The 12,499-nt window shown below is 37.6% G+C and overlaps 1 protein-coding gene across 1 annotated transcript in view; it reads left to right on the top strand.

Annotated features, from left to right (window-relative positions):
• Positions 1-10,796: 10,796 nt before the first annotated feature.
• Positions 10,797-12,499, top strand: part of plcb1l (phospholipase C beta 1-like) — a 119,626-nt gene continuing 117,923 nt past the window's right edge. The window contains exon 1 of the mRNA XM_079255624.1: positions 10,797-11,097. Within this exon, the coding sequence (XP_079111750.1) occupies positions 10,999-11,097 (99 nt within the window). The 5' untranslated portion in view covers positions 10,797-10,998. The remainder of the gene's footprint in view (positions 11,098-12,499) is intronic.

The raw sequence follows: 12,499 nt of genomic DNA, 5'->3' as shown, positions 1-12,499 counted from the left end.
CCACCCCCTGTTGGCTTTCATGTGATGAAAAATCGTTGTACTATGGTGGGGGAGGTCCTTTCAGTGATACACACATGCACCATATTTGTACATGTTAATACAGCACAAACACATATTGTCGTATGCAGACGCTTTTGTACTCTCAGTAACTTTTGCACACAGTGACATAGCAATGCAAAACGCACACACACACCCACACACACACACACACACACGGAAACACAGAGATAAGGTGGATTTTTTATTTTTATTAGGATGAAGGCACTGATACACCACGAAATAGCAGAGCGGTTAACTAGACTTGAATATAAGGTTTTTTAAAGAGAACAACAAATCTGTAAAGCAAGAGGACCATTTTCACAGTCTCCAAATATATGTCATATTATTGGCCAATACTAAACCACTTGTTTGAGACCCTTCTGCTGCAAAATATATTTTATTATGAATTGATTCCCAGTTTATATTGGTCTCAGAAAAGCAGAAAAACACTAACCCAAAACTTACTGATACAATTAGTTTTTCTTCATCGCTCAGCTTCGTTTTATCCAAATAACTAGTTAAAAAAAGAACCCATAGCTCTGTCAGAAAAATTTTGGAAGGTAGAAAGATACTGGTGCGACGTTAAGCCTGCAACCTTATCCTGTCATAAATTACGAAAGCACCTAGCAACCATAAGAACTATTGTATTGCTCTACAGTGTGTGTGTGTGTGTGTGTGTGTGTGTGTGTGTGTGTGTGTAAGTGAATGCTTTATGTGCAAGTGCATGTGTGCATGCATTTACATTTATGCACGTCTGCATAAGAAATAGCTCTCCATCGTATATCCTTTGTCCAGAGAGGTTACAGGTAAGTGAGTCAAAGAGGATGGAGGCGATATGGCTGGGAAGCTATTTGAAACGTTGCAAGGCTTTAGAGCCAAAACCTCACTGGTGGTTAATTGCTGTGTGACAAAGTTATGTGCAGCCCTTTTTGCTGAGTCTTAGTATAAAATGAAAATCTAATGGTTACATGTTCATGTAAAGTAACATAGCAAATGTTGAAATAAAAAGGCCAAATAGGGGTTAAAGAGCAAAAACTACTCTTTCTGTTCATAATGATGTTTTCAGATAAGTGTCATACATTAAGCTGACCAGTCAACAAAGGTTTTCTGCACTGGCAAGCTTTTTGACAAATCCCTTGTGTTCGTCTGGTGAATGTACACTAACTGTGAAGTAAAAACTTGCAGATTGGACAGGAAATTTCCTCTTTGATAGTGCATGTTTGTTTAGCTGGACTCAGTTGACCTGTGTTGACCTGTCTTCTCAAGTTCAGCAATCCACAGCCAGAGCCCTGCCTTGCACCAGCAATGATCCACCAGCAAGCTTTGCACCACATCTTTGACTGTTACCCTGTTTTTATTTTTATCATGGCAGGAAAAATGTGTACATCAGATATTTCTGTATATCAGAAGCCAATGATGACTAAGCAAAATTAAACTAGATTTGAAAATAGTCAACTGTATATACTGGAGTTGTGATTGCCGCTCTTCACTGCTTTACAGCCATCAGGGCATTGCAGCTTTTAACCGTTTAATTCAGAGCATAGTCGCTAATCATGTGTTGAGCGAGATATGCCTGATCTGTGTGGAAAATGGGATTATCGGAAAAGATTAATCCCATCACCGATTCTGAGAAAATGTAGAAGATGACTTTTTCAGAATAAAGGACCTCAGAATCTCATGCCATAATGACACACACACACACACACACATGTGTACTTACATTAAGGAGCACACACAAACCCAGAGGGGTTAAGGGGTTGCATTGTTATCATGGGGGTGCCCTGTGGCTGAGATTATGCGTTGTTTTCACTATCCCTCTGGTGTCCTAAAAGCTTAGCTAGATGTCATAGCTATGGCTGGAATGCTTGAGTGAAGAGGCCAAGATGGGGTCACAGCTAGGATGTAAACATCAACATTTTCTTTCTTAAAAGGATTTAGGCCCACTTGAAGGGGAAAAAGCCCTACCACAGCACAAAGCCTGATCCCTAGCACCTGGCCCAAGGCACACACCTATGACCAGCTCGCCCCCACCTAATCCTCATTTAAAACTGTTTCTTGGGTGCAAAACTATCCATAGATCAGATTCTTAGTGTGGCCTAGGCTTAGTCAGCATCAGGTTGTTGTCAGTATTGTGTGTGAAGCTTTAGCTACAGATTGCTATCAGAACAGACCAGAGTTTAACGCCCTCTCTGGAACTGTGCCATCTTGGACCATGGACAATAGACCCTTTGTGCATTGCTGATTTGCAGATCTTTTCATAATAAACACACTTAATTGTAAAGTCAAAGGGGGTGGAGTGAGGGTTTGATCATTTCAGCTTCCAATAGATGCAATTATTCTTTTTGCTTTGTCGCTGACTTGCAGTTTTGAAAAGACAAATGAATTTGTGTAGCATAAAGATGACTTGGAGAACATCACTGACATTATTGAACCGGAAACATAAAAATTGTTTGTCTTTATTTAATATCTCTAAAGACACTGTATTCAAAAACATATTAAGAAACAAGTCTCTGGAGATATTTTGAATTAATTTGAACATCTCCCAACAGGTTGAGCTACAATGATGTAAGTTTGACAAGTACTAGAAACTCACATTTGTTACCTCCATACACGTTGGTTAAAACAAAAGAGAAAGAAAACTGCCAACTGGAAAGAAAAAAAAAGAAGAAAAAATGAATTTATAGTGTTGCAGACCTGCAGCCCCATCTACTGTTTCACCACATAATAGGAGCAGAAAAAGATGCCAAAAGACAGATGTCTGGAATGAGTCTGTCCTAATCAAAGCAATGCCCAGCTGGGAAGGAGGTGGTCAACAATAACCATTTTGATATTCTCCAGACACCTCCGTTTTTGTTTGGTACATGTTGTTGTTCAATATTGTACTTTAAAAAATACATTTCAGTAGCTACATCTCCTTCTCCCTCTTGTACTCTGTCTCAGTCTCTGCCTGAAACACGTGACAGTGGTTATACTAAGACAGCATGGGATGTGAACCATTTTTAGGCTGTGGCTGCACCCATGGCATCCGCAACCCTTCCACTGGCCTCCTCTGGAAGTTGCAAAATCTGAATTTTGTGAGACAGATGGATAACTTTAAGCAAATATTAGGTCAAACAGGAAAACTGGAGCTTTGTTTGCCAACTGGAAACTTTTGATATTTCACAATGACTCCAGTAATTATGTAGTTAGTGTCATTGCTTGTAAGCACAGTTATTAGTTGTAAATAAAGCAACATGACAACTGATGACCCCCACTGCTTAACTGTGCAGCTAATCTACAACCAAAACACAAGTAGTGTGACAGACAAATACATGTAAATCATATTCCTCCATCCAGTGAGTCACTTTGATCTTTAATGTTTAGAATCAAGTTCTACATTTAGGTCAATTTCCTGGTTTCCCACTGAAGCTTTGCAGACAAGTTAATTGTATGGTTATTCTATATCTGCATAGCCACAACCTGAACAATCACCTGTGTTTGTCAGTAGGTTGAAGAGGCTGTGTTTTTCTTCTGTGATCATTTTGACATTCAGGTAATGAGTTCTTTCTGACTGAGTGAAACTGGCCCAGCTGCAGCTCTGCAGGTGAATGATGTCTTCTACTTCCTGACTGTGAAAGGGCCCTGTGTGGTCCCAGTTTCTTGACATCATACCAAAATGTGTGCAGATTGGAAACCTGTCATCCACATTGCCATTTGATATTCAAGAATACTTAGTTGATTGTTGACATTACCAACTGACCTTTTTTTTGTTTTTGGTACTCTCTCTCTTAGTGTGTGTTTGTGTGTGCGTAAAGCTTCTGTAGAGGTGTATAATATCCACAGCTGTGAGGAAACTATGCCTATAATCTGTCTCACCAGAACTGTGTAACCTGAGTTAGAGTGAGGTTAAGGGTCAGTTATTGAACTTGAATTACACTGGGAGAGGCCTCCTTCAGCCCCTCACCATCTCTCACAGCCACCCTGTGGGGTTTGTTTGTTTTTTCTCCCAGTCTCTCCCAGAGCTTACCCAGTCCTCTGTAATGAGTCTTTAATACACACCCTCAGACATGTTTACACTGCATGTAACAGCACAGGCTGTGTGATCTTGCAACACACTTAGACATGTGTGACGAAGTATACTTTTGTGCATTTACGTGTGTCTGTGTATACTTGCATGTGTGCTCCCCTTTCATTCTAACTCACACTCTCTATTTTCTTCATTTCTGAAGTCTGTAGCCTGAGGGGAGGAACACCTGCCAGTTTTTTCCCTCAATTTCAGATAAGACAATAGAGGTAGTAGAGGTGTTTGGTTACGCACATACCACAGAATGAGACATTAAAATCTCCCTTGTCTCGCACTATAGCTGCAGAAATCCAGGTGTGAATGATGCCCAAAGAAGAAAAAAAAAAGAAAAGAAAAGAAAAACAAACCACGCACAGGTCTGTGAGAAAAGACATCGGGGAGAAAAAAGACCTTGCATTTTTTTTTTAAATTTATAATTTGACCTGAGCTACAAGCTTTGGGCCCTCTCTGCAAGCTGTTAAGTTTTTAACGTATCATTTTTCACTGCACATGTTCCATGTTTTGTTGGTTACCAGGAATTTCTATTGAATGGACAATGAAGTTCCTGAACCTTGAGAGGATTATTCTTAAGCAGAGGAGAGTCGCCAGGTTACTGTAAAGTTATGCCACAGCACTCTCTGTTGGTGAACTTGAATTACTGCCCCATTAAAAGTCTTGAAAGTCCCAGTACAGCTTTGGTCTTTTTATAGGCAAAAACCACATCCCTGGTGTCTTTGAAGCGCTAGTGCTCTCTAAGTAGTAGCTGGGGCTGCCAGTACTTACTCACTATTTTATAACTATGAGTGGTTGAGGAACTCTTTGAACTGCACCCATTTAGAATCCTGAAGTTGATGGCTTTATAATGCAGAAGTAAATAAGCTATAGTCACATAATTAACAGGGATGATCATGAATCACATTAGTTTTCCTCATTGTGCAGATGAATAAGAGAGTGGTGTTATTATATGTCTTTGTAATCAGTACCCAACATTTAAAAAATTGATTTTTCACTCATACTGTATACAAATGGATATATACAACCAACTGTTTTTTCCTTACATGCACTCCCAGCTCAGGCTGTCGATGTACACCAGATGTTTTAAGCACTGTTGCCAAGTGTTTGTCTAAAGAGACATCTAAGTGAGTAATACCAGTGTTGGATCACTCAAACCACACCAGAAACATCACAGGAATCCTTTTACCTTTTAATCTATAAAATTTTCACTCGCAGGATAATTACAGCTACGTTTGTCTGAAATAAAATATGCCTGACTTGTAAGAATTGCTTTCAACTTTTACTTCAGACATTTGATCGGGGAATAAAAGCAAAGTTATGACTTGTTTGTAAAAAAAAAATTCATCATTCATTTTCACAGATGGCATCTTCTCACAAACATAGAATAAGCTGTATAGAAAAGGAATGATAAACATATTTAATCATACTAATAACAATAAAAACTAATAGCTGTCTTTATTGTTGCAATTGATAGATAAGTTTCTTATTTGGAGTATCACCTCTTTCTTATGGAAATTAATTGAATAGCGTACTCTTCAATCATAATGTAAAAAGGATGAATAACTGAGGAGCTTTTATCATTGTTAATATGCCTGTCTGGGCAGCTACTTGGATTATATCAATTTTAACATATCATTTATGACAAGTTTGAGTAGTTAAAGATGACATGTGGAGATTCTGTGCTTTAGCCATTGATGTTTATATTGAATATTTATTATTTAGTTCCTAATTTTTAAAAATATGACTTTATTGCTGATGACACAATGTTGTTTTTGATATAGGGACAATCTGAAGCACTTTTGAATACACTGAAATCTGAACTTTGTACATTTAATATATATTTTGATGCCTACAAAATATTCCTCCACTTTAAAAACACTAAATGTGTCATATTGAAATAATATATCAGAGAAAAGCCAGTTAATAATAACTTGAAATAGAGATGGTTCTGACTCCTGGGAAACTAAATTCCTGTTGGTAATAAACTAAACTGGGAAAGTCACATAAACCATGTCAAAAATCTATTTCATTATTCAACAATGCTAAAAAGAAAAACAAAACTTGACATGTCAAAGTCATTATGTATCTCATACTATACCTTGTATATGATATACTGTGTTGAGGTCTGGGGAAGTGCAAAATAAATAAATCTCTCAAAGAAAGTCATAATGATATTAAGTAACAAACATGATTGTAAATTAACAAATTAATTGTTAAATTAATTGCATAGACTTTTATTGATCAAAGTAGCTGATAAAAAAATTCATTTAAATCATGTACATAGTTTTAAAAATAAAAAGTCTTTATGATATTAAATGTGATAACTCAAGCTTTTATAATGCTGTAATTGGTTTTTTTTTTTTTTCTTTGTAAGTCACAAACCTGGTTTAATTTTACTGATGTGTTGGGGTTTTTTTCTATGTAAGATGAATATGTGTTATGTAAGACTCTGCTTCAGTCTACAATGTCTTTGTTTATCTTGTTTATCATGTCCATCACTCTGTTTTGTACAGTAAGATAAAACACTGATTTTCGTTGGTATCTGAACACCATCTCCTGAGCTCCCACAACTGGTTAAAATTTAAGGTTAGTTTGTCAACAAGACCATTGAATTTTAAACCCAGTTTTCAATAGTGACATCGAGCTTGATTTAAGCAATTTTTAAAATGCCCTTTGGTAAAAAAATCTCTGAAATGCCGACCAAGTTTTATTAAATGTATCATTTTAGTCATCAACAGTGTCAATGTCAATTGAATTTTAGTGTTACAGACTTCCCAGTAATGATTCATGGATCTATGGATTCATTTGACCACTAGGGGGCAGTGTAGTATAAAGAAATATTTATTTGTGTATGTGCATGTGTTTGCTATTTGTTTTTTTTTTTTTCCACATAGGAACTAAATTGGTGATTTTATGGGTTAATAGGCTGTGCTATATTCTGCCATTGTGTTGACCAGCTGGAAAGAGGGAATTAAGGCTATAAGGCTCTTGTACTGTTGATCCACAAACATTTTATTCATGCTTTAATAGTAAAGAATATGGTTAGGCTTTGATCATTTTTCTGATTTTAGATAGTGCATTTTAAACTTTGCCCCACGTTTCTGGCAGCATAGATATATTTATGCTAACATTTCTGAAAACAGGCAGGAAAGTGATGTGTGCTCAAATATACATAGAAAACCACTACTGATTTGTACTTTTGAACATACAAGTGCTTTGCTTGAAGCATGCTGTGGTACAGAATACTCTATACTCTTTATCACACTGATTTCTCATCTATAGTATTTCTGCCATTGTAGCTACCTTTTGCATTTATATGTCAATGGCAATATGTGGTTAATTCGTTATTGATTAAATTTGGAAAAGATTCCCTAATAGAAACACATTTCTCTCGTCATATTGATCTTATTCGTATTGCTGCCATAGCTGTGACCATGTTCACAATTGGAAATAAACATATGTGGGAGTGTGATACTGCATAAATGGAAAAAAACTTTTGGGGAGATGATTTTTGTCGATGCCACTATGAATGCTTAAAAATGAATCGAGATGTAACTGATGAGATCCCTCACAGTCAGCAATAACTGAGCAAGGGAGAGTAATAACAAATAACACACTGCCAACACAACCTTCCACAGAAATTTACTTGAAATCTCTTTGCATTTCTGCAAAATCTGCATTGTAATTTCAATTAATCTTAAACTAAAAGTAGCAAAATTTCCTTCCAATAAATTTTGAAAAAATGTAATTATTTAGAACTTTGGATCTATTTTAGGCAAATTTAGAGCAAGCTTATGAAATCCAGACACTGTATATACATGTGTATTTATACAATATTCAGTGAATAGTATACCAACATGGAAAGTCAAGAAGCTGCTGCTGTAGTCATGCCTTTTAAGAGTTTGTGCTCATATTTGGTTTGAGGGAGAGGACAATGTGGATATTTGCTTAAACCTACTTTTACTATTCCCAGAGGCCTTATGCATTTATATATGATTGCTCTAAATAATGCGGGTTTGTTTTGGACCTTTTGTGTAGACTCTGCATATTCTCCCTGCACCTGCATAAGTATCTGCAGCTGTATGCTCCTCCACTCTAAGTTCATACAAGGAGATTTGTTCAGTTTTGGATTGGCTAAAGGTTTGAATATTTGCATGAGTTTTAATTATCCTGCCTCTTGTCAGATTATATAGCTAGGATTGACCAGCCTCCCTTTACTCAGTGCAGGATAAAGCAGAAAGAAAAAAACAGATGGATAGATAATTTGATCAATTTTTACTGCATAATTGACAGAGAAATGTTTGTATCCTGTCAGACTCAGGGGGATGACGGTATAGAGTAGATTGGAAGTGAACCATTAGCAGCTTTTGACTTGACAACCTTTTTTCCCCCACAAAAACACATTAATGCAAAATGATTTTAAAATCCATAATTCAGCTTGGCTAACGTTGTGCCAAATGTACAGCACAGAATAGATCTTGAGATAATATTGATAATGAAAGCTGCAGGAGGGAGTAATTTGAGAACACCTGCTACTCATCATAGGCGAGCACAAACGTTGCACCATTCATTCTCTTATCTCCGGATATGAAGCAAATCACTCATCTCACTGGCTTGCCATTTTCAGTGTATGAGTCTTTGGAAGGGCAACGTGAAATCGCTATTTTTCAGTGTCTGTATGTGGATCACAACTCCAATGACCTCAGCTAAATTTGGATTTCCTCAAAGCTTCTAATCTTTTGTAGATTACAAAAAAACTGCAGGTCTCTCATTGGTAGATTAATTAACCAGTGAACCTCCTTGGCACAAAACGCATGCAAAGTGTGTTTACTTTTGTTAGGTTATGTCAAGCATCATTTAATCTTCTTTAAAACAACATCTACAGAACATGTTGAATTTGCCACCATGCTCATGTTGAGATTCATATCAAAAAGAAAAAACAAGAAAAAAATCTATCTTTAATCTTCCAATGACCGTATCTGTACTGGACTGCAGTTCTGCCTAAATGTTCCATTTGAACAGCAAAGGTTTTTTTCTTGTCACGCAGGTCACATTTCAATGATTTTAACCAGTAAACACACACACTTTAGCACCAGCATCTACAAGTGTTCCTACTATATCATGCAATTAAATCTTAAAGACTTCTTTTAGCCTACTCTTCAACTAAATTAGAATATTTGGATGAATTTCCTTTTCCAAATGACTGTACAAGCTATTTAGTTTTGAAGTTGTCTTTCAGATAGAAAAATGTCTTCAAGATCTGGACAGACAGTTACCAGTCTCCTCGAGATTAGTAGAGCGAATGATAAAAAAAGAAAAGAAAAAAAACACCTCTGTAAAAGAATAAAGGCAGATAAAAATATGTTGTTTAGATAAAATCCAAAATATCATCAAAATTGCTGGCGGTCACTTAAATAATAGCTCGGTAAAATGAAAGTGATGCACTTGTTTGATTAGATTACTGCTGTCAGTTGTCCAAAAATAATGGTTGCACTGCTGATAATACATTAAAAATAAATTTAAATTATAAATTTAAACCTAACGTGTTGTCATTTTGAGGGTTTGGTGTCTTTTTGCACAGAATGTCTGAGCTGTTCTCCAAACTGTCAGGTAATGTCTCTCAAATAAGAGCTGTGGGGGATTTCTATGACTTGAAGGCTAATAGGAGGACAAAGGCCAAAGGTTAATACTAGAGAATTACAGTATCCCCACATCAGTGTGACTTTATACATATAATAATGTTTTTCTGACTGATTAAAGACAAACAGAAAAATAACTCTAAATTGTCTTTGCTTCTCTATCTTCATCTCCTCCAATGACACATTTATCAGTCTCTGCCTTCCCCAAGCTGTCATCAACCCTGATTCTCTAAAGGGACTGGTTCCGAAACCATCACAGTTAATCAGATGTTAATGACCACAGGCAATTTCAAGAAAACTACAATTACAGCTGACACCAAAATGCCTATCAGGGTTTGACAGCTTTGAATTGCCCGGCATTTCAGATTGACCACAGTGAGTGGTGAATCGTAGGAAATAAAAGGTCAATTTCCCCTTTTGAAATTACAAAAAAGAAGAAAGACTGTGTGGGTGGTACAAAGCCCTGAGGAGTCTGATGTTTTATTTAATAGTAGAGTCACACTCTATAAATGTCCTGAAGGCAGTTAGGCACTCAGACAACTTTGATGAAGTTTGTCATGAAGAAAGTGCTGCCCAGAGCCATGTGTGGGCACTCAACAGAAATAGGAGTGTAGTCTCCCTGCTTGCTGTTGACTGATTTATTATCTTAGAATCTGTGTGTGGCATCAAATGATGACAAATGATTTGGAAATTCTGTGGTCATTCTGTAGAATATAAACTATTTTTCTCCAACTTATCATGAAAGTCTGCAACACAAACCCCATTCATCTGCTCTCATCGTTACATTATGTTCCGATTGGACCTAATTTGCCAGCATGGGACCACCAAATGCCCATCGTACTACCACGGACGCACGGAGGCGCCAGATCACTTAAAGCATCGATCCTGCCTCTGTATTGACTTGTAGTACCAATTTTAAAAGCAGACGTGCAACTCATTCAAATGCACTCTTACTCCACCACTCCCCCTTCTCTCTCCCTCTCTCTTTCTGGTGCGCGTTCTCTCCGTTTCCCCTGTCCTTAGCTGCCTGTCAGTCAGTGGCCACGGTCCGTTGCGCCTGCGTCTACATCTACAGCTCTCCAAAGCCGAGACGCGCCACCACCGACGCCGTCAATGCGGGCATGACATACTGGTAGCAATAGTGGGTCTTCGTCCTCTTGCTTTTAAGCTGATTACAGAGGAAAAGAAGTGAGAAAAGGAGAAGAAAAGAAAGAAGTGACTAATTTCTTGCCGTACCGCGCGTCGAGAGGAGTAAATGAGTCAATGGCTGGGGCACAGCCTGGAGTTCATGCGCTGCAGCTCAAGCCAGTGTCCGTGCCAGAGTCCCTCAGAAAGGGCAACAAATTTATGAAATGGGATGATGTAAGTAATGGTGAAAACGTCCATCTTAGTCTTTTCTTTTTTTGTCAATGCCGGATGACTTCTGCACGTGTTATTTGCATGTGAATACCACTACAATGGAGGCTATTGCACAGTCCATATGCGACTCGTGCAACAGTATAGCTCATTGATTTTATTTTCAGGGAACACTGCACTGATTGCAAGCTGATGGTCTTTACCATCCCGGTCAGAAGCTAAAAAAGAATAAACAATATGAAGAAAAATGTTGGGGCTATAGTGTGCACTGACAGGTGCTTTGTTTATATTTCCAGTGTGCAGCATTGGGACCCGACTCGGTGCACGTGCGTTTGTCAGGGCATGTGTGAGAATTTACTCATTAAATCCAGTTAACCATTTGAACAAATCTGGCTTCTCCCTCTTTACTGTTTGATCGAAGAATCTATGAATGGATCAAGAATCTACACCTGCATTCTGGCAAGACATGTCATCACCTTTCTTTCCTTTTTCTCTCTTTTGTTTTGTTTGTTTGCTGTTGTTAGTTTCTCATTTATTTTATGATCTGAACATGCATTGAAAGTCTCGTTGTGGGGAAATGACCTTGATTAAAATTGACTGCACAGTGCTGTTGAGTAAAACAACCTTTCAGCAGACAGCATTGGCTGCAGTGCACCTCTCGGAAGCAAACGCAACACACCACTTAATAATCTTCTAGTGTGCTTACAAATGTCTTGAAGTTGCATGACCTTATTGGAATAATGTTTATTTCTGTATCGTAAATTCTCACAATTTCTCTCTTCCAAAGGAATCTGTTTTCTCCAACCTTTATGTTTTTGATCGTGTGAGAAGTCAAATATTAGCTTATTCTAGAAAATGTCTTTTCAGTGATGGTATAGCAATGAGCCCACCTGTTCTTGTTGCTTCACAATAACACACTTAATCCATGAAAAAGTGCAGCTGAAACACAAATCAAATTTGACATCACATATCAAATACAACCATTGCTAAGAAACCATGCTGCTGTTTTTTTTTTTTTTTTTTTTTTAATGTATGTGACATTTTCAAACATAAATTCATGAGCACATCTTCACAAATACATGTTCAGATTCACCAAGTTAAGGTTAGCCAAGCACAGCACAGATGGTGCCAATGGATGAGTGCTGCAGAAGTGTGAATGTGGTCAGTGCAGACAGCAGAGAGGAAATTATGAACATTTGTAAAACCTACTGTTCTGTCAATCATCAGAGCGCCCGAGTATTTCTGCATAATTCTTGAGTAATATCTTGTAATTACTAAGGCATGCATTTTTCCTTCAGCTGTGTACTTATATGTTGTTATAGGTTGTGAGGAGTGAGGCTTTTTCCATGAAGAGTTTGTACATGCAGGCCTATCTCCAGAACCAAATGGCCACCAGGCCTTTTCCTGC

This window comes from Telmatherina bonti (genome assembly GCF_933228915.1).
Source record: "Telmatherina bonti genome assembly, chromosome: 16".
NCBI lineage: Eukaryota > Metazoa > Chordata > Actinopteri > Atheriniformes > Telmatherinidae > Telmatherina > Telmatherina bonti.
The sequence above is the reverse complement of the archived record's forward strand: the minus strand, read 5'-3'. Positions and strand labels throughout refer to the sequence as shown.